Source organism: Haematobia irritans, chromosome 4, assembly GCF_050003625.1.
Source record: "Haematobia irritans isolate KBUSLIRL chromosome 4, ASM5000362v1, whole genome shotgun sequence".
Classification (NCBI taxonomy): domain Eukaryota; kingdom Metazoa; phylum Arthropoda; class Insecta; order Diptera; family Muscidae; genus Haematobia; species Haematobia irritans.
In genome coordinates this window covers 179,970,284-179,995,263 of record NC_134400.1, presented here as the reverse complement: position 1 = coordinate 179,995,263, position 24,980 = coordinate 179,970,284, and the positions used below count along the sequence as shown (strand labels likewise).

The following is a 24,980-nucleotide window of genomic DNA, read 5'->3' as shown; positions in this document are numbered from 1 at the left end:
AGGAAATTTTGACAAAATGTTATTTCTATAGAAAGTTTTGTCAAAATTTTATTTCTATAGAAAATTTTGTCAAGACTTTATTTTCATAGAAAATTTTGTCAAATTTTATTTCTATAGAAAATTTTGTCAAAATTTTATTTCTATGTAAAATTTTGTAAAAGTTTTATCAAAATTTTATTTCTATAGAAAATGATGTCAAAATTTTATTTCTATAGAAAATGTTGTCAAAATTTAATTTCTACAAAAAATTTCATCAAAATTTTATTTCTTTAGAAAATTTTGTCAAAATTCAATTTCTATAGAAAGTTTTATCAAAATTTTATTTATATAAAAAATCTTGTCAAAATTTTATTTATATAGAAAATTTTGTCAAAATTTTATTTCTATAGAAAATTTTGTCAAAATTTTATTTCTATAGAAAATTTTCTCAAAATTTTATTTCCATAGAAAGTTTTGTCAAAATTTTATTTCTATAGAAAATTTTGTCAAAATTGTATTTCTTTAGAAGAATTTGTCAAAATTTTATTTCTATAATAATTTTTGTCAAAATTTTATTTCTATATAAAATTTTGTCAAAATTTTTTTTCTATATAAAATTTTGTCAAAATTTTATTTCGATAGAAAATTTTGTCAAAATTTTATTTCTATAGAAAATTTTGTCAAAATTTTATTTCTATAGAAAATTTTGTCAAAATTTTATTTCTATAGAAAGTTTTGTGAAAATTCAATTTCTATAGAAAATTTTGTCAAAATTTTATTTCTATAGAAAATTTTATCCAAATTTTATTTCTATAGAAAATTTTGTCAAAATTTTATTTCTATAGAAAATTTTGTAAAAATTTTATTTCCATAGAATTTTTTTTTTTTAATTTTATTTCTATAGAAAATTTTCTCAAACTTTTATTTTCATAGAAAGTTTTGTCAAAATTTTATCTCGATAGAATATTTTGTCAAAATGTTATTTCGATAGAAAATTTTGTCAAAATTTTATTTCTATAGAAAATTTTGTCAAAATTTTATTTCTATAGAAAATTTTGTCAAAATTTTATTTCTATAGAAAGTTTTGTCAAAATTTTATTTCTATAGAAGGTTTTGTGAAAATTCAATTTCTATAAATTTTTTTTTTTAAATTTTATTTCTATAGAACATTTTCTCAAACTTTTATTTTCATAGAAAGTTTTGTCAAAATTTTATTTCTATAGAAAATTTTGTCAAAATTTTATTTCTTTAGAACAATTTGTCAAAATTTTATTTCTATAGAAAATTTTGTCAAAATTTTATTTCTATAGAAAATTTTGTCCAAATTTTATTTGTATAGAAAATTTTGTCCAGGTTTTATTTCTATAGAAAATTTGTCAAAATGTTATTTCTATAGAAATTTTTGTCAAATATTTATCTCGATAGAATATTTTGTCAAAATTTTATTTCTTTAGAAAATTTTGTCAAAATTTTATTTCTATAGGAAATTTTGACAAAATGTTATTTCTATAGAAAGTTTTGTCAAAATTTTATTTCTATAGAAAATTTTGTCAAAACTTTATTTTCATAGAAAATTTTGTCAAATTTTATTTCTATAGAAAATTTTGTCAAAATTTTATTTCTATGTAAAATTTTGTAAAAGTTTTATCAAAATTTTATTTCTATAGAAAATGATGTCAAAATTTTATTTCTATAGAAAATGTTGTCAAAATTTAATTTCTACAAAAAATTTCATCAAAATTTTATTTCTTTAGAAAATTTTGTCAAAATTTTATTTCTATAGAAAATTTTATCAACATTTTATTTCTATAGAAAATTTTGTCCAAATTTTATTTCTATAGAAAATTTTTCCAATATTGTATTGCTATAGACAATTGACCAAAACATGAAGAATTCTACCAACCAGTAAAAAATCTACATTTTTGGTAGAATTATACCAATTTGGGCAACCATGTCGTCGATCTAACAATGTCTGTCCGTCCAAAAAAATTAAATTCTATAAAATTATAATCAATCATGCTTGACTTTAATGAGTTTTTTTCCAATAAAGTGGGTGGGTTGATGTATTATTTATGCATAGTTAAGAATTAGGGCGAAAAAAAAATCGAAAAGACACAAAAGAATCTTCTATTTAATGTATGACGAAAGAAATGTATATTTCATTTATAATTTAGAACGTTTCATTAATATTATGTAAGCATTCGTAGCCATGCAAAAACAATCATTCCAAAATTGGTCCATATAGGTCCATTAGTATATACGGATCCCCCCATATAAGCCGATCCCCAGATTTGACTGTCGAAGCCTCTTGTTTGAAATTTGGTACGCGATGTTATATACCATGGCCGAACTTTCGCCGGTTTATACTTTTGTTGTGTTAAAGTTTTTATTTATTTTATTTTTGTGAAGTTCTATTTATTTTATGGGGTGTTATAGAACGATGTTTTAGTATATAACGATTTCCCGATTTGATTTTATGAGCATCTAGATACCCCTATTTTTATCCGATTTGCTTTAAATTGGAAATCTTTTTGGTCATAAACAGGCGTGCCGAATATGGTGTTTATCGGTCCATGTGGTCGTATTTATATCGGTCCATACAATAACTAGTATAGACCGATCTTCCGATTTGACTCCCTAGGCTTTTAGACATCGCCATTTATTAAGTGGAACTTCGGAAAGCGTACCGTTTGAACTGGTCTGATTGAGAGAGTATCTGTCATCAAATCCACCTGAAATTCGATAAATTTTCCAGTACCCCTACGACAAACATATTTCAAAGGAAACTATTATACTTGATTCATTATAGTGGGTATTTAAGATTCGACCTGGATGAACTACTGGACGGCCTATATACATCTTTTGTTTGTTTGGCCTACAACTGAAATCTTGCATTTTAATTGGATTACCTTTTTTTTGAAAGTCAACCCCAAACTAGTTTACAAAGTTTCTATTATCAATTAAAAGAACACCTTTGTATTATGAAAATCTTTAGAGAAGTTTGTCGGTGATAAGTTCTTTGTTTGTTTGTTGAGTTGGCTTAATCACAGCTACTAACCCTTGTTTATTTAGACCTAAAAGTTATGGAGTTTTGGTCAAGATAAGAAAATATTCTCTTCATTGCAGAGGATATCACTGTTTTATGAATTTATATAGGATAATGACGTTTGGTATACTTTGACGAAGGTGACTTCATGGAATTGTTTACTAGAAAAATGAAATGTGGAAAAATAGTATGAATATAAGAAACTATGTGCTCTGTTGCTGTGGGTATGCGCTCAATGTGGTCCTGAAAATAAGACCAGATGTGTCAACCACTGAGGAATCGAAAATAAATTTGAACCACAAATTCTCAATAGTGTAGGATGATGTGATTTAGAGATGTGCACGTGATACGCATTTATCGTAACTTGCGATAAAGTCAACCTCGTGAGTGTGTGTGTGATCAATCTAAATAAAATCTAAATAAAATTTCGGCAAACAGGTTATATTTGACGAGAAAATAACATTTTAGTGACAAACATGTTACATGGTCACCATACAAAAATAACATTTTACTCTTGAAACATGTTTGAGGTGATCATATTCCTTCTCTGCGTGTATAAAGTATGTTTGTCCTATTTGAGGACCATTTAAATGTCTGTCGTCACTTTGCAGGAAACTCTTTTCATCGGGAAAAATTAAATGGATTTTAGGACAATTACAAAATATTAAATAATTGCAGGAAACTTGTCCAAACTTGTTTTTTGTGTGCGTGCAGACACATTGTTCCATCAATTCCAATTCAATAAATTGCTACAAAAATAACACTATTTAACCATATTGCCATATTGTCTCATTATCTTCGCCTCTCTCTCTCTCTTTCTCGTTGCAGCACAAGTAGCATACAATACTTTAGCATAGTTTACAAACAATTCGATGCCTTAATTGGCGAAGAAGTCTATCATCGAATGGAAGCTGGTCAAGTGCCCGGCATGAATCACAATCTCGCCCATTACACAGTACTCGAGGGGGACACTGAATCACTTGATATTAAACCCTTCGAACTGTTCCTAGCCCTACAAGAGTTTTGCCAATTGAAGCGTTTCCTATCGGTTCAACCTCAACCACCGGAGAAACCATTGGCATTGGCCCAATGCCATGAATGGTTTATACCCCTATTCGAGCGATGGATGATGGTGAGTAAGGCAAAAGCCTTGCAACGTATACGAGCAGCCATTAGGCTCGATGCCATCTGTGAGGGAGAACGTGTTGTACGCTATAGTTCCTCATCTGTGGATACGGCCTCAACACTAGTGAATATCAAGGAATTTTGGAAAATCATTAGCTGGCCCGACGATGATACGGGCATAATGCTGGAATCTCAACTAATCGATGTGGTTTGCTCAACGGCCATGCATTATTGTGATTTAATACACACCGCTCTAGCGGACAGTGGTTACTATGAGGTGCAAGGACCATTCCGATGTTCGGATGATATGTGTGTTACAGTGAACAACTTGGAATATGTTCGTTTCACCCTGTCTGATTTCCGGTCGGATGATAATCCCATGGATGAGACAGCTGATAATTTGCTCGAGACAAGTTTGGCCCATATGGAAAGTCGTTGTGAAAGAATTCTTTCAAAATTGGCCCCATTAATGCAAATGTCTTTGCAAAAGGCTGTTTTCCATTTGGCTTGGTCACCCGATTCGTTGCCTGCCAATCAGGCCATAGTACCCCTTTTGGAATATATGGACTCTCATTTGGGAGCTTTAAATAGTGCTTTATTACCGAAGAACTTTAATCGTGCTCTACGATTCGTTTGGAAGACGGTGTTGGGAGAAATGTCCAGACAAATGGAGACGGGAGATGATTCCGAGAAACCTTCAAATTTCCATAAACGTCTGTACGAGGCTCTTCAACTCTTAGTGGATTTCTTTCATGCCGAAGGTCAAGGTCTAGCCTTGGAATATTTGCATTCGGAAGATTTCTGGCATATAGAACAGCGTTTACAATTCCACAAGACGGAGACCTGGAGGCTGATAGATATGTATCACATAAGTCGACTGAGGGAACAATACATGGCCACATTACCAAGTCCCTATGGATCTTTAGCTGTAAGGGCTTATCTCAATCATGACTCGCTATGTGTGGAGGTTCTACATGGTCGTGATATAGTACCATTGGATCCAAATGGATTCAGTGATCCTTTTGTCATCATTGAATTGTTGCCAAGACGTATTTTCAGTCATTGCATGGAACAGCAAACAAATGTCCACAAGGTATGTATGACAATGTCGCCTCAGAAGAGGGAATATTTTTCAGAGTTCTCGTTTAATAGCCTGGCTAATTGTCTCTTTGTGTTTTTCTTGTGATTGCTTATTTGTAGAAAACCCTAAATCCCATTTTTGATGAATGCTTTGAATTTTCCGTAACCCTGGAACAATGCCTTGTCGAAGGTGCTATGATCTGTTTCACTGTCATGGATCATGATGTGATAACAGCAAATGATTTTGGTGGAGAGGCTTTCTTGGCCTTGGGCAATATTCCTGGGGTGGCGGATTATGGTACCAGCGTGGAAAATTTCCATGGTCTAAAGCAAATTGAATTGCCGCTAATTCAGCAAAACGACAAAAGTAAGTAAACATTTTTTGATGAACCTTTTTTATGGATTTTTGAGGGCGTAGGTGAAAAGGATTCAAATTTTTCAATAATTCCTTATATGTATTGTACCCTCGTGGGTGAAAAGGATCCAAATTTTTCAATAATTCCTTATATGCATTGTACCCTCTAATGGGTTTTAGTTATGCTGTTTTCCTAAAAATTCAGACCAAACTCTTCGGGATACTGAAAAAAGATCATCAATAGAAGGATAGCCCATGCCGAAAAACAAAGCACCTAAGTCTCTGCGGGTTAACATCAAGGGAAGTCAGTATTTATTTTTTAACTTGTACTGTTGGGTTCAGAAAAGGGAGGTAAGAGAAGCGTTGTCTCTCGATGTGAAACAAATGTCCACTCATCGGTTGAATTCTTTGGTTCAGAAGTGGGAGAAAGTGTTCAGGTTCGTGGAGAGATCAGAACGTAACTGAGATAATACCGATATGTTTTTAGGCAGCCGTCCTTCTTCGTCGCCAACAGGTGGTGGTCTTCCTGCCTAATCAATGGTGTACTGATAGATAATGAACCGCTGCCGTGTGCACAGCTTCCTTTGTCGCACTTCTTCCTGCCATCGCCGATCACGTTACCAACTGATTTTCCATCCTGAAATCGAACCGGATGTCCTTGACTTTTTCGGAGGTTAGCCCTTCTTGAAGTGTGCCATTCAGTGGTAATCCACAGCGTAGTATTCTGCACCGTAAAGGGGTTCGTCCATATGGTCTCCTTTATACTGGGATTTCAAACGGAGAGCGGTCGATAATGAGGTGGCAGTGCTGACACGCCGAGAGCATTTTGAATTCATGCTGCAGATGTAGCTCCGGTGTCTTAAAGTGGCATTTAGTATTCCGCACGATCTAGGGGTCTTGCTTATCCTGTGGGTTCAATCGGGAGTCGGTTGAAGAGGAGGACGCAATGTTGCCTCATCGAGAGCATTTTGGACTCTTGTTTCATATGCTGTTGCGGTGTCTTAAAGTGACACCCAGAATCCTTCACGGTCTGGGGATTTTTTCGCTTATACTGGAGGTTCAAACGGTGTCGCCGGTGGATGGATGCAGTGTTGACTCGCCGAGTGCAATTTGGACCCATTTAGATGATCTTCCGATGCTTTGAAGAGACATTCAGTAGTAATTCGCAGCGCATCATTCTGCACCGTCTGGAGGTTTTTGCATAGAGTCTCGCTTATACTGAGGAATGAAACGGGGACCGGTGGATAACGAGATCCCAGTGTTGACTCACCGAGAGCATTTTGAATTCATGCTATAAATGCTGTTCCGATGTAAAGTAACACTCAGTATTCTGCACGGTCTGGGGATTCTTTTCGCTTATACTGGAGGTTCAAACGGTCTCGTCGGTGGATGGATCCAGTGTTGTCTCTCCGAGAGCAATTTGTGCTCATGCAGATGCTCTTCCGAAGTCTTAGAACTACATCCAGTGATAATCCGCAGCGCAGTATTCTGCACCGTCTGTGGGTTCTTCAATAGAGTCTCGCTTATACTGGGGATCCAAACGAGTGTCGCATAATCAATACGAGGAAGACAAATAGGCTCATAAGACTTTTGAATTGGACCCTTATCATTCACTCAAGGGCTACCAGTCGATGTTTTCAGGATCTTGTATCTACTCCCAACGTGTTTAGTAACCATTTCCGTATGTTTACCAAACAGGACCAGGCTCACGCCTAAAACCTTTAACTTAGTAGAGAGCAACCGTGGTGCAATGGTTAGCATGCCCGCCGTGCATACAAAGGGTCATATGTTCAATCTCAGTTTCGAGATTATCCCTTATCAGGAATGCTGTTGACATTTCTGAGTGATTTAAAGCTTCTCTAAAGGTTTCCGGATTTGTGTCATCCTCCATAACCAACCCTAATCCTATTAATGGCTTAAAACGAAGGGTTTCGCTTCATTCTTAACGCATATTGGCCACCAAAACCCTCGGATCACCTTTGCGCCTGAGGCATTTTGAAGAGTAAGGTTGTCCCTAAAAGAATACCTCTCTCAGCAATACTGGAGACAATTCTGGGTGTTTCAAAGCTTCACCGCAATGTGGAACGCATTAATTCGTGCCAAAGGTAACTAATTCGAAGAAATCTAAACTGATCCTAAATGTTGATATTATATATTTTTGGCTCTTGGACAATAAAACAAAGCAAATTAAAAAATATAGCGCTTTACTTGGTTGCCTTAAATAACAGCCTCCCTGTAAATATCACACCCATCAATGTCAATGGATTTCTTTATATAATAAGACCACATAACCACAAATATTATATGGTTTGAGATCCATTACAATATAAATAGAAACAGAAAAAAGAACATTCTCAAGTTTTGCATTATTTTATGGCAATCGAAATACCTCAAGCTGCCAGCCAACAGCTCTATATCGCAGAGATCAGAAGGGTCATTCGCAATGAAAAAATATATTTTTCTGCCAAAAGAATGACATCGACTTATAGTGAATTTTATACTGTGGAGGTTGGAGATACAAATTTCACCGTGCCTGAACGTTATCAAAATCTCATTGCCATTGGTAGTGGAGCCCAGGGTGCTGTATGCTCAGCTCTGGATGTGAAAACCATGAACAAAGTAGCCATTAAAAAGTTGTCCAAGCCTTTTCAAAATGTCATCAATGCCAAAAGAGCATGTCGTGAACTGAAACTAATGAAGCTGGTTAACCATAGGAATATCATTGGCTTACTGGATGTCTTCACGCCCAATCAAAGCCTAAAGGAATTTCAAGAAATCTATTTGGTCATGGAATTAATGGATACGAATTTATGTGCCATTACCACAATGGGTTTGGATCATGATCGTCTATCGTATCTTACCTATCAAATGTTGTGTGGAATACGTCATCTCCATTCGGCCGGAATTATACATCGTGATCTTAAACCTTCCAATATAGTGGTCAAAGCCGATTGTCTATTGAAGATCTTAGATTTTGGTTTGGCTCGAACCAATGGTAGAGCCGAATTCATGATGACTCCCTATGTGGTGACTCGATACTACCGAGCTCCTGAAGTTATTCTCGGTTTAAGATATCAAGAAAATGTTGACATATGGGCTGTGGGTTGTATTATGGGTGAACTGATACGTGGCAGTGTTCTATTTCGTGGCAGTGATCACATTGATCAATGGAATAAAATTATCGAACAGCTGGGTACACCGGATCCAAGTTTTTTTAAGGATCTCTTACCCAGTGTCAGACAATATGTTGAGGGTCTTCCACGCGTCCAAGGTTATCCAATTGAGAGGCTTTTCTCAGATGCTTTGTTTGCCAGATATCAAGACAATTACGATGAAGAAAGCCAGCAGAGGACTGAGGAAGCCAGAGATTTATTAGCTCGAATGTTAACCATTGATCCCAAGAATCGAATATCCGTTGATGAGGCTCTCAGACATAGCTATATTAGTGTGTGGTATAATGAAGATGAGGTCAATGCTCCCATAGCTAAAACCTACGATCATAGTTTGGATGAGGCCGAGCACAGTTTGGAGGAGTGGAAGAAGATGATATATGCTGAGATTGTGGATTCTTTGGGGGAGAATATCCATTAAGTTCTGAAAAAGACAAATATTTGGAACAATTTATGTCTATTCTATAAAGAGAGAAAAATATTTAAATAGGACCTTATCGTAAATTAAAGACAAAAATATTATTACTTAATAACAGGTGTAGTAAAAATAAATCCATTATTGTACCGTGGAGAGGGTATAATGAGTTTGTCATTCCGTTTGTAACACATCGAAAAATCGATTTCCATCACATAAAATACATATTCTTCATCAGGAATAAACTCTAAGACGATATAACGATGTTCGCCTATTTCCCTGTTGTAATCAACGGTCTTTAATAGTGAAGCTATCGTACTGAAAACTTGTTATTTTGTCTGCAGGTACACCCAGAGAAATAATTGGTTGGAATTCAAGTACGACAACAAATAGATAGTGGAGACCTACAATTTTTAGTTGTTTGGAATAAATGTTAGTTACTTCCCTTGTTTAATGGTTTCTATAACCAATATAATAGCTGTGTGACTAAAAGTTCGTACACCCGACCAAATATTGGTCGTTATTTATATATTGAAGTAAGCAACCATTTCAATTTATTCCATAGTGTTGTGATAACTAATTTGTTTTGCCAATGTGTCACCAAACCCAACAGAAAGTCTGTCTGGCCAATAAGTTGGTTGTATTAACAGATTTGATAGTTATAAAGGGAACTTGTTGCTATGGACTACATATATGACAAAAAATAATCTTTTGTTTCATTAATTATATAAAATTTTAAAAATCAAGTTAGATTTTTTTTCAAGGTAAGTAAGATAAACATCAAATTGCAACTCACTCTTCACCATTTCTCTTAATTTCCATAACATATGTAGAGATATCTTAGCAAATGTGACCATTACCGAGGTTGGGAAAGGTAAATATAAGGTTTGTCTGCCTCATCATCGGTCTCAAAATCTCAACTTTCCCCTGCTGCCGATATATAAGAAAAATTTCATGAGTCTGATTGAATCCCAAGTCACACTGAAAATTGATCACGTGATTGTGAGTGGTCGAACTAACAAAGTTAATGCATGGGCGTGAGAATTGGCGGAAGTTGGGAAAATCCATGTTATTCATTTGCTATGGGACGCTTCCAATGATGATAATATGGTACTACAACAACAACTGGAAATATTTGATTGTGCTTTTGAAGATTTTGCAAATCTCCACCTTGGCTATTTCATGGGGTTATCTTTTACCCTTCATAAAAGGCTTTTTACAAGATCCTTTTTGATCAATAACTACAATATGCATTAATATATAATAAAATAAAAACTAAATGATTCCAACGGATTTTTTCTTTAAATTCGCAAGCATTGGTTATCGGGCAAATAGTTAGTTGTTTTAACAAACGAATGCAATTTTATTGGTTGTGATTGCCAATTAGACTATTAATGTGCCCAAAATGTTGTTCTTTAAACTATTTTATATACTGTTGTGTCAGACAACAATTGGTTGCTTCAACAAATTTTGTCGGTTATATTCTGATAGTAGATGGGACCAAATAATTTGGTTGGCAAAAAAATTGGTTGGCACAACAAATTTGTTTTCTGTGTGTAGGAAACAAATTAAAATCGGCTATATCAGTCCAGATTTTGATATAGGCCCCATACAAACTGATGCCCCAATTTGACTGAAATTAAAAATCCAGAGGTATTTAGGTCTTTAACTACGTGTGCAGAACATGTAGTGAATCGGTCTATGTTTTGGTATATTTCCCATATAGCCCAATATCCCCATTTGATTTTTGAACTTATGGACACCGCAATTTTTATCCGATTTGCCTGAAGTTAGAAATCTAGAGTTTTTTTGGGTCTATAAATAAGAATGTCGCAGATGGTGTGTATCGGTCCATGTTTCGGTATAGTCCACATGTAGACCGATCTCCTGACTTCTGTTGCATCTTTTTTACTGAAATTGAATATCTAGAGTTATGTTAAAGGGTGATACGGTCAAAATTTGGTCAAGTGAAAACGCGTGTAAATCGGTGAAATCGTTTATTTAAGAAATCAAATTAAATTTCTTTTTCAAGTTCAATTAGTATAAAATTCAGGAAAAATATTCAGTTAGGCTTTCGCTTTTCCAAATCCGAATTGCCATCAGATTTTGTACAGCCACCTTGTCCACCTTCTTCGCCGCAGAAAGCCAGCTTGCCTTGAACTGCTGCTCGTCCTTAGCAATTTTTTTGGTCTTCTTTAGGTTCCGCTTGACAATAGCCCAGTGTTTCTCAATTGGGCGGAGCTCTGGCGTGTTGGGAGGGTTCTTGTCCTTGGGAACCACCTGCACGTTGTTGGCGGCGTACCACTCCATGGCTTTTTTACCGTAATGGCAAGATGCCAAATCCGGCCAAAACAGTACGGAACAACCGTGTTTCTTCAGGAAAGGCAGTAGACGTTTATTCAAACACTCTTTCACGTAAATTTCTTGGTTGACAGTCCCGGAAGCTATAAAAATGCTGCTTTTCAAGCCACAGGTACAGATGGCTTGCCAAACCAGATATTTCTTTGCGAACTTTGACAGTTTTGTGTGCTTGAAAATATCTGCTACCTTTACCCTTCCTTTTGCCGTATAAAACTCCTGTCCCGGAAGCTGCTTGTAGTCGGCTTTGACGTAGGTTTCGTCGTCCATTACCACGCAGTCAAACTTCGTCAGCATCGTCGTGTACAGCCTCCGGGAACGCGCTTTGGCCGTCGTATTTTGTTTATCATCGCGATTTGGAGTCACTACCTTCTTGTAAGTCGATAGTCCGGTTCGTTTTTTGGCTCGATGCACGGTTGTAGACGATACACCCAGCTTATTTGCGGCATCTCGGAGCGAGAGGTTAGGGTTTCGCTTGAAACTACCGGCAACTCTCTTTGTCGTCTCAGCGGCTTCCGGTTTTCGATTTCCCCCCGATCCAGACTTCCTGGCTATCGACAAACGTTCCCCAAACACTTTAATTACATTTGTAACGGTTGATTTGACAACTTTTAGCGATTTTGCCAGCTTTGCGTGCGAGTAGCTCGGATTTTCGCGATGCGCGAGCAAAATTTTGATACGCTGCTCTTCTTGCTTGGACGGCATTTTGACAACTGAAGAGTGAATTCTAAGATCAAAATAGGAGCAACATTCTACACACACACCTTCTAAATGAGGGGTGTTCAGGTTTTTTAAATGGAAAATTGAAAGAAATACGTCAAGTTTATATTGATCAAATTTTGACCGTATCACCCTTTAGGTCCACACATAAATACGCCGCATATGGTGTGCATCGCTTCATATTTTAGTATAGCCCCCATATAAACCAATCTCCCGATTTGACTTCTTGAGCGTTTAGACATACGAATTTTTATCCAATTTGCCTTAAATTCACAATCTAAGAGTATTTTAGGTCCATGAATAAGTGTGCCGAATATGGTGTGTATCGGTCCGTGGTTTGGTATAGCCCCCATATAGTCATATTCCCCGATTTGACTTCTTGACCGTCTGAACATCCCAATTATTATCCAATTTGTCTGAAATGCAAAATCTAAAGTTATCTTGGGGGCATAAATAAGTGTGCGGAAGATGGTACGTATCGATTCATGTTTCGGTATAGCACCCATATAGTCCGATTCCTCGATTTGTCTTCTTGGGCTTCTGGACCCAGAATTTTCTGTCTCATTTGCCTGAAATTGGAAATATAGAAGTATGAGGTTCACGCATAAATGTACAGAAGATAGTGTGTATCGGTTCATGCTTGGTTTTGTCACGACGGGTTTTCCCGACCTTGGCTCGGGTAAGACTGTCGGAGTCCTGGGACGTCTCAGAAATTTATTCTACAAGCTGAGATAAAGAGAAGGCACGGTTATTACGGTTTTAAATTAATAGGTTGTATACCCGTTTGTGTATTACAGAGTTAAATTGTAGGAGAGGATGGTTGTACCAGATATTATGGATCCCTCCTGCCTGCGGATCTGGAGGACCTAACGGTCCTCAACTGGCTCGAATCTTCCTAGGTGATCAGTGGCTTTCCACAGCTGTGGTTGTGATGCCGTGGGCGGGTGGAGAGGTGGATACTACTCACGTGGGTCTTTGGAGGTGTGAGACGAAAGGTACAGAAAAGTCGGATTTCGGTTGACGTGTCGGTCTTTGGACATGGCTCACACCCCTACCTAAGGAATAGGCAAACAACGGGGAAGTGGAGGAACACTTAGAGTGATCACACACGTCTAGCTGGGGAATAGGATAGAAGGAGGAAAATGAAGGAATACCTGGCTAGAGTGATCGCACACCTCTAGCTGTGGAATAGGGGAGGGTGAGGAAATGTAGAAACACTTGGCTAGAGTGGTCGCACACTTCGATCTGTGGAATAGCAAAGTGCACGGTACGTCGAGACCCAGAATTCAAATCTGGGGGTCGCTTATATTGGGGCTATATAAAATTATGAACTTGATATGGACCTAGTTAGGCATGGTTATTAACGGTCATATAATAGCACAATGTACCAAATTTCAACTGACTCGGATGAAATTTGCTCCTCCAAGAGGCTCCAAAACCAAATCTCGGGATCGGTTTATATGGGGGCTATATATGATTATGGATTGAAATGGACCACTTTTGGCATGGTTGTTGGATTCCATATACTAACATCACGTACCAAATTTCAACCGAATCGGATAAATTTTGCTCTTCCGGAGGGGCTCCGGAGGTCAAATGTGGGGATAGGTTTATATGGGGGCTATATATAATTATGGACCGATTTCGACCAATTTTTGCATGGGTGTTTGAGGCCATATATTAACACCACGTACCAAATTTCAACTGAATCAGATGAATTTTGGTCTTCCAAGAGGCTCCTGAGGTCAAATCTGGTGATCGGTTTATATGGGGCCTATTTATAATTTTGGACCGATTTGGACCAATTTTTACGTGGTTGTTACAGACCATATAGTAACACCACGTACCTATTTTCAACCGGATCGGATGAAATTTGCTTCTCTTAGAGGATCCGCAAGCTAAATTTGGGGGTCCGTTTATATGGGGGCTATATGTAAAAGTGGACCGATATGGCCCATTTGCAATCAATAACAACTACTTGTGCCAAGTTTCAAGTCGATAGCTTGTTTCGTTCGGAAGTTACCCTCCACCATAGGATGGGGGTATATTAACTTTGTCATTCCGTTTGTAACACATCGAAATCTTGCTCTAAGACCCCCTAAAGTATATATATTCTGGGTCGTGGTGAAATTGAGTCAATCTGAGCATGTCCGTCTGTTGACATCACGCTAACTTCCGAACGAAACAAGCTATCGACTTGAAACTTTGCGCAAGTAGTTGTTATTGATGTAGGTCGGACGGTAGTGCAAATGGGCCATATCGGTCTAATTTTACGTATAGCCCCAATATAAACGGACCCCCAAATTTGGCTTGCAGACCCTCTAAGAGAAGCAAATTTCATCCGATCCGGCTGAAATTTGGTACATGGTGTTAGTATATGGTATCTAACAACCATGCAGAAATTGATCCACATCGGTCCATAATTATATATAGCCCCCATATAAACCGATCCCCCGATTTGGTTTTCGGAGCCTCTAAGGGAAGCAAATTTCATCCCCTCCGGTTGAAATTTGGTACGTGGTGTTAGTATATGGTCTTTAACAACCATGCAAAAATTAGTCCACATCGGTCCATAATTATATATAGCCCCCATATAAACCGATCTCCTGATTTGGATTGCGGAGCCTCTAAGAGACACAAATTTCATCCGATCCGGCTGAAATTTGGTACATGGTGTTAGTATATGGCCTCAAACACCCTTGCAAAAATTGGTCGAAATCGGTCCATAATTATATATAGTCCCCATATTAACCGATCCCCAGATTTGACCTCCGGAGTCCCTTGGAAAAGCAAAATTCATCTGATTCGGTTGAAATTGGGTACGTGATGTTAGTATATGGTATCCAACAACCATGCAGGAATTGGTTCATATCAGTCCATAATTATATATAGCCCCCATATAAACCGATCCCGAAATTTGGTTTTGGACCCTCTTGGATGAGCAAATTTCATCCGAGTCAGTTGAAATTTGGTAAAAAAGTCCATTTCGATTCGTAATTATTTGTAGACTAACCAACACATACCTTTTTTGTCTAATATATATACCACGTATGGACTAACTCACAATTTAGAAAACGATTTAAGATACCACAAACCAAGTAATTCGATTGTGGATGACAGTCTTTCGTGGATGTTTCTACGCAATCCATGGTGGAGGGTACATAAGATTCGGTCTGGCCGAACTTACGGCCATATCTACTTGTTTTGTGATATTTAATTAATAAATTTACCAAATTTTTAAATAAATAAAATATGAATTTTCTATATTTCTTTACAGACAATCCCATATTGCAAATTTTGGAATTACGTGTAAATGATAAACAAGCCCAAGATTTCGTGCGAAAACAGAAAGATAGAATAATACAGTAAATGGACTAAGAACTCCATCTTATAAAAAAATAACTAAAAAGGAAAGAACTAAACAAACATTTAAAAAATAAAACGAAGCAACAATCAAATTGTCTGTAAGTATGAACCAAAAGATTTAAGCAGAATTTTAATTAATTAGGAAGGAATTAACAAGAAACAATTATATACAAAAAATGATATACAGCAACAAAACGAAGGAAACGAAGACATTAAATCTAAGAATAATGCATAAAATACAATGTTATAAATTGAGAAGAAAATGGAAACATAAAACGAAAAGAAGATCATGTGCATAAAATTTGAAAAAAAAAACGACAAAATTAATGGACAAAACTGATTTTCAACAAAAAATGATATACAAAGAAGATGGGAAATTGACTCATGCTATATTAAATATTTCATTGAAGGCGTTAGATACTCATACAGTTAGCATCATACTAATGTGAACATAACCATTTTTTCGCCTAAATTTGTTCCACATTTGGGAAGCGATCAGTTGTTATAGGTTAACTTTAATGTGTTAATATAGGAAACGTCTCACGAAAATTGTCCACTTTTAGGAAGTATCCAATTTTGAGAGGTTTCACTGTACTTTTTCAGGCACTATAATATAATAAGAACAGAGTTACACTGGTTAGTACCCCGAAGGGTTACTTTTGTTGAGGGTAGTTGACTCCATTAATTTTTTACTTAAAACAAAATTCAACCAACAAAATTACTAGAATCAATTAAGGTTTTTCTTTTTAAATTTTTAGTAACTTAATAATATCAATTCTCTTACTATTCTTGTCCAATACGCACAGATAAATATTTTTATACCCTCCACCGTAGGATGGGGGTATATTAACTTTATCATTCCGTTTGTAACACATCCAAATATTGCTCAAAGAACCCATAAAGTATATATATACTGGGTCGTGGTGAAATTCTGAGTCGATCTGAGCATGTCCGTCCGTCCGCCCGTCCGTCTGTTGAAATCACACTAACTTGCGAACGAAACAAGCTATTGACTTGAAACTTGCCACAAGTAGCTGTTATTGATGTAGGTCGGATGCTATTGCAAATGGGCCATATCGGTCCACTTTTAAGTATAGCCCCCATATAAACGCACCCCCAAATTTGGCTTGCAGAGCTTATAAGAGAAGCATATTTCATCCGATCTGGCTAAAATTTTGTACATGGTGTTGGTATATGGTCTCTAACGCCCATGCAAAAATTGGTCCATATCGCTCCATAATTATATATAGCCCCCATATAAACCGATTCCCAGATTTGGTTTGCGGATCCTCTAAGAGCAGCAAATTTCATCCGATCCGGCTGAAATTTGGTACATTGTATTAGTATATAGTCTCTAACAACCATTCAAAAATGTGCCCATATTAGTCCACAATTATATATAGCCCCCATATAAACCGATCCCCAGATTTGAACTCCGGATCCTCTTGGACGAGCATGTCCGCTAATAACCATGCCAAAATTGGTCCATATAGGTCTATAGTTATATATAGCCGATTCCCTCCCAATCACACAAAAATTGGTCCATATCAGTTCATAATCATGGCTGCCACTCGAGCCAAAAACAATCTAACAAAAAAATTTTACTCTTATAGAAAATTTTGTTACATTTTATTTCTATAGAAAATTTTGGCAAAATTTTATTTCTATAGACAATTTTGTAAAAATTTTACTCCTATAGAAAATTTTGTCACATTTTATTTCTATAGAAAATTTTGTAAACATTTTACTCCTATAGAAAATTTTGTCACATTTTATTTCTATTGAAAATTTTGTCAAAATTTTATTTCCATAGAAAATTTTGTCAAAATTTTATTCCCATAGAAAATTTTGTCACATTTTATTTCTATAGAAAATTTTGGCAAAATTTTATTTCTATAGACAATTTTGTCAAAATTTTATTCCTATAGACAATTTTGTCAACATTTTACTCCTATAGAAAATTTTGTCACATTTTATTTCTATAGAAAATTTTGTAAACATTTTACTCCTATAGAAAATTTTGTCACATTTTATTTCTATTGAAAATTTTGTCAAAATTTTATTTCCATAGAAAATTTTGTCAAAATTTTATTGCTATAGAAAATTTTGTCAAAATTTTATTTCTTTAGAAAATTTTGTCAAAATTTTATTCCCATAGAAAATTTTGTCACATTTTATTTCTATAGAAAATTTTGGCAAAATTTTATTTCTATTGAAAATTTTGGCAAAATTTTATTTCTATTGAAAATTTTGTCCAAATTTTACTTCTATAGAAAATGTTGTCAAAATTTTATTCCTATAGAAAATTTTTTCACATTTTATTTCTATAGAAAATTTTGTCAAAATTTTATTTCTATAGAAAATTTTGTCAAAATTTTATTTCTATAGAAAATTTTGTCAAAATTTTATTTCTGTAGAAAATTTTGTCAAAATTTTATTCCTATAGACAATTTTGTCAACATTTTACTCCTATAGAAAATTTTGTCACATTTTATTTCTATAGAAAATTTTGTAAACATTTTACTCCTATAGAAAATTTTGTCACACTTTATTTCTATAGAAAATTTCGGCAAAATTTTATTTCTATTGAAAATTTTGTAAAAATTTTATTTCTATAGAAAATTTTGTAAAAATTTTATTTCTATAGAAAATTTTGTAAAAATTTTATTTCTATAGAAAATTTTGTCACATTTTATTTCTATAGAAAATTTTGTCAAAATTTTATTTCTATAGAAAATTTTGTCAAAATTTTATTTCTATAGAGAATATTGTCAAAATTTTAATTCTATTGAAAATTTTGTCCAAATTTTACTTCTATAGAAAATGTTGTCAAAATTTTGTATCTATAGAAAAGTTTTTCAAACTTAATTATATACGTATTTAATCGGCCTTTTTTAGTTAAATATATACCACGTATGGACTTCCGTGTTGGGAAGTTTTAAGATACCTTGCCATTGGCAAGTGTTACCGCAACCCAAGTAATTCGATTGTGGATGACAGTCTTCAGTAGAAGTTTCGACGCAATCCATGGTGGAGGGTACTTAAGCTTCGGCCTGGCCGAACTTACTGCCGTATATACTTGTTTAAATTTCTTTTTTTTAAAAAACTTCAAAACTTAAACAAATACAATGATCATGGAAAACATTCCAAGAACAATTAAAATTTTATTTGGGACAATTAGTCTTATAATTCGTATCGGTGATTGATATTACCAATTAAAAAAAATTAAATGATTCTTCAATTAAAATAATTAAAAATCAATTAATTTCGTGTTTGAAACCAAAACAAAAAATGCTTGTGTAATTTCATCACATTCTTAGTATGACATTAGGCGTATGACAAAACTCGCATACTACAGTTATGAATCTAATGCCGTTCAATGGTTTGATATAATCTTCTGCCTGATTTCCAATCTTCTTTCTATATTGTTTTTAATTTTTAATTTAAGATAATCAAAACTTGCAAATTATATGTGTAAATTATTTGAAGAATTTAAATTTATTCTTTTCATATATATATATATTTTTTTTTTTCTAGATATTTGTAAAATTATATACTACTACAAATCAATAGAACTTAATCACACATTAAACATTAATTATAAAACAAAAATACATAACAATTAAACGCAAACTCTTAGGGAATCTATATTGAATAAGAATTCTTTTTCAAAAGCTTCAACCAGCAGAAACATAAACCCTAAACAAAATGGAATTTAAATTGTCAAAAATAGAATTAATAATGCACAAGCCCAAAGTAATTTTACAAAAATTTAATAGAAATAACTAAATGCTGAATCAGTTGTATTGTGGCTGGAAAGTGTAGTAGTTCCACTTCTGATTGCGTCTAAAAGATATGTCCTAAACGAATATGAATCGACCCCCTTTCGATTACTAGTTCACCGTAACGGATGTAGTTGTTTATTTATTTTGAATTTTTATATTTTTGAAAATCGCTCCAAATAAACGAATTGTTTATTTGATTTGGCAAAAATCGACTTTTAGCCAAAGAGAACTACTCTGTAAATGGTTTTTGGTACTAGTCACTTATTTGACTAATTGTTTTATTCGCAAGATTTTATCGAAAATTTTTTTCCGATAAAATCGGTTTAGTTTTAAACAAAGATTCTATATAAATCAAAGTCCAAATTTAACTTCTTCCGTAAACAATCATGCTGTCCATATCACGTCCGATCCCCCGATTTGATTTCTTGGGGGCACTATGGGAAATTATATTTAAGTTCATTAAGATCTATAGCAAATCTTATGATAATTAGCGATCCCCTCATTAGACTTCTTGCGACAGTAAAGCTGCATTTTCATACGATTTACTTGAAATTTTTATTATGTTTTTATTTTAAGTCCGTTAAAAACTGTGGCAAATTTGATATACATATATCGCTTTATGTTATTAGTTATTATTCCATTGTGATACCACAGTTGTGGTGTATTGTATAACTATTGTAATGCGTACTAACTTCTTTATTAAATTCCAAAATGTTGTCAGAATTTTCCAGACTCTTGTCCAAAAATTGAGACCCTTTTGTCCCCACTTTAAATGAAAATTTCTCACAAAATCATTAATAAAAGATTTATTGTTTTTTTTGGGCTTTTAAGGTCATGTATTTTCATGCGAAAAAATATTAATTTATTCCATTTTGGTCATCCAACGGTTCGCTGAGTATTTCCAGCTTCTTTAGGGATGGTGTTTTTTTGTTATTGAATCTGGCTTTATATAATATAACAATTATTATTTTTAGTTTTTCATCATAATTTCAACTGTATAGTAAAAGGAAATACACTTACATTTAATATTTCGTCAGGTTATTCTCTATTGCACTTTTAAAGTTTTCTTATTCGCTAACATAGGTTAGGTTAGGTTAGGTTAGGTTATATGGCAGCCCGATGTATCAGGCTCACTTAGACTATTCAGTCCATTGTGATACCACAGTGGTGAACTTCTCTCGCTAACATAACACGAGACAAACATAAAACTTTTAAATAATTGCAGAAAATAATCAGATTAAAAACTAAATATCCCATTATCTAGATCACAGTTGAATATCGACTAAACTAAAGCTATTGTATAAATTGCGTTTGTATTATCTTTATCTTCTTTTCTATTTATTGCACTATGTATTTGTTGTTGGATGCGTAAAGATTCCGATGTAAATCTCTTATTTACATTTTTCTCCCTATCTAATACTCTCACATTTGCTAACAGGTTGGCTGGTAAGTCCCCGGTCTAACAAGAAAAACACTTTTTTTTTGTCAAAATTCGTTTTTATTATTCAACATAGTTCCCTTCAAGAGCGATACAACGATTATAACGGCCTTCCAATTTTTTGATACTATTTTGGTAGTACTCCTTCGGTGTTGCCTCAAAATAGGCCTCAATTTCGGCGATCACCTCTTCATTTGCAACCAAATTTTTTCCATGCGAGCATCCTTTTGAGGTCTGAGAACAAGAACAAGTCGCTGGGGGCCAGATCTGGAGAATACGGACGGTGGGGAAGCAATTCGAAGCCCAATTTATGAATTTTTGCCATCGTTCTCAATGACTTGTGGCACGGTGCGTTGTCTTGATGGAACAACACTTTTTTCTTCTTCATATGGGGCCGTTTTGCCGCGATTTCGACCTTCAAACGCTCCAATAACGCCATATAATAGTCAATGTTGATGGTTTTTCCCTTCTCCAGATAATCGATAAAAATTATTCCATGCGCATCCCAAAAAAACAGAGGCCATTACTTTGCCAACGGACTTTTGAGTCTTTCCACGCTTCGGAGACGGTTCACCGGTCGCTGTCCACTCAGCCGACTGTCGATTGGACTCAGGAGTGTAGTGATGGAGCCATGTTTCATCCATTGTCACATATCGAGTTAACAGCTGCAAACACCGCTCAGAATCATCAACACGTTGTTGTTTTTGGTCAAATGTGAGCTAGCGTGGCACCCATTTTCCACAGAGCTTCCGCATATCCAAATATTGATGAATGATATGACTTTAAGGCCTCTGATATCTCGATCAACTTCATTTACGGTCGTTCAAAATCATTTTGTGGATTTTTTTGATGTTTTCGTCGGTAACCACCTCTTTCGCGCGTCCACTGCGTTCACCGTCCTCCGTGCTCATTTCACCACGCTTGAATTTTGCATACCAATCAATTATTGTAGATTTCCGTGGGGCAGAGTCCGGAAACTCATTATCAAGCCAAGTTTTTGCTTCCACCGTATTTTTCCACTTCAGAAAACAATATTTTATCAAAACACGAAATTCCTTTTTTTCCATTTTTTTTTAACAATAACAAAAGTTGCTTCACAAAAGACGCTCTATCTCACAAACTAATTGACTTACAGACGTCAAATTTTGACACGAATCATTTGAAGGTTGGTACTATTTAAAAATAATATGAATTTAATACTAGCGACGCCATCTATGTGTCAGACCGGGGACTTATCATCCAACCTGTTATGTCTGCTTTGTGTCCTAATTCAACGCAGTGTTTGTGATACTGCTGTTGTTTTCTTATTTTTCTTTTCATGTTCGTTCATTCTTGTCCCTAAGCTACGCTTTGTTTTTCCAATTAGAGGTCTGAATCGAATAACCTTTCACTACATGTATGCAATTCGCTGTCGAATATAGTACATACTAGAGGTCTGCACAATTCCATTTGTAAATGCAGAGTACACGTGTACTTGCTAAATGAGTACATCTATTTGAGAGAGTCGCAAAACAATTGGTACACATTTTGATGAACACCAAAAGCCACGAGTAACTTCTTGTTGCTACTCTGATGTCTTCACTACCAACAGACACATATTCCTCTTTCTTTCTTATTTAAGTGTACTCAGAGTGATCACGTCGAGTACGTTGCGAGAACAAAACTTCATAGAGTACTCCATGTACCACGTGCAGTTTCAGAAATACAACAGACTATCTGTCTGTCAGACGGACATCGTTATATCGTCTTAGAATTTTTCCCTGATCAAGAATATATATACTTTATATAGTCGGAAATCGATATTTTGATGTGTTACAAACGGAATGACAAACTTATTATACCCCCGTCATCATTCTATGGTGGTGTGTATAATAATATCATCTGATACAAACCGCTATCAGAATTAATTATCGATATAAAGACTCATCGATTATTTATCTTATGCCATAATATCCAACATCCGTTTCTGGTCCAAATGCTCCATTTCTACCATACTATGTATGCCTTTATGTATTTAAGCCCTTTTTAAGAATGTAGAAAAATAATTTCATGTAAACCGTTATTCTAAATCTAATTTTTTATGCTGAACAGATTTCGAAAAAACTCCAAATTTTTAGAAATTCCGCACCAAATCCCTAAGACCTCTAATAAAAAATTTCGTTACCATTCACGAAAAATATCGTCAATATGGCAATACGGTTTAAAGTAGTAGTACCATAATATAAGAATCATTACTTTCAATATTTTTAAAATAAAGTGAAAATCGACTTTTCGGCCAATGGGTTCTTTTTATACCCTTCACCACTACTGTGGTACAGGGTATTAAAAGTTTGTGCATTTGTATATAACGCCAAGAAATAGTGGACCCGTAGACCCATCTTTTAGTACACCGATCGGCTTAGAATTAAATACTGAGTCGATTTAGCGATGTCCGTCTGTCTGTCTGTCCGTCCGTCTGTCTGTATATGTAATTTATGCACAAAGTACAGCTCGCAATTTAAGTCCGATCGTCCTCAAATTTGGCATAGGGCCGTTTCTTGGGACAGAGACAATCGCTATTGGTTTTGGAAAAAATCGGTTCAGATTTAGATATAGCTGCCATATATATTTATCCCCGATGTGGTCATAGTTAGCGTGTTTATCAACCGATTTTCTTGAAATACCGTACATCCAAATATTTTATGAATCTCGAAAATCTTGCAAAATATCAGCCAAATCGGTTGATATATTTTCGTCCGATTTAGACTCATATGACCACAGAGGCCAAAGTTTACTACCGATCTTCGTGAAATTTTGCACAGAGGGTAGAATTGACATTCTACCAATGCTTGGTAAATTTGATTGAAATCGGTTCAAATTTAGATATAGCTCCCATATATATATTTCGTCCGATTTGGACGTATATGTCCACAAAAGCCAGAGTTTTGCCGTGATTTGCTTCAAATTTTTGCACAAGGGGTACGTTTAATAGTATCGTTAAGTGTGTCAAATTTTGTTAAAATTGGTTCAGATTTAGATATAGCTCACATATATATCTTTCACCCGATTTGGACTTATATGGTCTCAAAAGACAGAGTTTTGCCCTGACTTACATCAAATTTTGCACAAGCGGTACTTTTAACGATACTATTGTATGTGCCAAATATGGTCAAAATCGATTCAGATTTAGATATAGCTCCCATATATATATTTCGTCCGATTTGCACTCATATGACCAGGGGGGCAAAGTTATACTCCCATTTACGTGAAATTTCGCATAGATAGCAGAATTATTATTCTAACTATGCATGTCAAATTTAGTCAAAATACGTACACCAGAGTTGGGGAAATAGGGTAGACTGTTTCATATTTTAGACCCATTTTCAATGGGATTTTCCTCCAATTGACTGAATAGTTTCCTCAGAGAATACAAATATGACCAAAATTCTCACACAAAATTCTGTGATGATTTCCCCATATCTTAGCCATATCCTACACACTGCAATGCCAAAATTTCCACAGAACGGATGAGTTTTAAATAAGGCTCCAAGTCGCCCGACTAGATCAAATAATATATCACAACCCACACTTGACCACATATCTTGGCGAGATCTAACCAATACCCTTGTAAAATCGCCACTGCTGAGTAGCAACAATTTTAAATAGTACTCTAACTGTCCTATATCTCGAATACATAAGTATCGCCTGAAAAATCATAAATCTCTTTTGTACAATTGCATTAAAATTTCTCTCGCTGCATATTTCCCATATTTTTTACTAACATTGTGTTTTATCCCAGGGCGTTAGCAGATTTAAATTTTAATTCTAGAGTTTTTGTAGAAGTACAAAAAATTGTTTCCATTAAAAGTATTTGTATCTGGAAATGCAAACTTTTATATAGCTCCCAGCAAATTTTAAGTAGTTGACATGGTAACACAAATGTTTGTCTACATAGTGGTGAAGGGTATAATATAGTCGGTCGCCCGACTTTAGACTTTACTTACTTGTTTTCTATAAAAGGATCTGGATCTTCAAATTCGTCCTTTCGTTTTTTCAAAATTGAATCAAATCGATCGATATACGTTAGATGTTGGCCAAAGTCGAATTTTTAATTCTACTTTTCCCAATTATGAAACGACAATCAGCAATGCGCGAAGGCCATAT

At 34.9% G+C, this 24,980-nt stretch overlaps 2 protein-coding genes across 2 annotated transcripts in view; both read left to right on the top strand.

The window, feature by feature from the left end:
- Positions 1–15,819, top strand: part of unc-13-4A (BAI1 associated protein 3) — a 111,000-nt gene extending 95,181 nt beyond the window's left edge. Inside the window, exons 8-10 of the mRNA XM_075305113.1 lie at positions 3,854–5,243; positions 5,351–5,597; positions 15,526–15,819. Of these exons, the coding sequence (XP_075161228.1) occupies positions 3,854–5,243; positions 5,351–5,597; positions 15,526–15,617 (1,729 nt within the window). The 3' untranslated portion in view covers positions 15,618–15,819. The remainder of the gene's footprint in view (positions 1–3,853; positions 5,244–5,350; positions 5,598–15,525) is intronic.
- LOC142236077 (stress-activated protein kinase JNK-like) lies at positions 7,974–9,336 on the top strand. The gene has a single exon (XM_075307333.1). The coding sequence runs from the start codon at positions 8,058–8,060 to the stop codon at positions 9,174–9,176; it is 1,119 nt and encodes a 372-aa protein (XP_075163448.1). The 5' UTR covers positions 7,974–8,057; the 3' UTR covers positions 9,177–9,336.
- Positions 15,820–24,980: the final 9,161 nt, after the last annotated feature.

What these genes read in the sequence shown, in the direction of transcription:
- LOC142236077 (XM_075307333.1), top strand. Translation starts at nt 8,058, where the DNA reads ATGACATCGACTTATAGTGAATTTTATACTGTGGAGGTTGGAGATACA.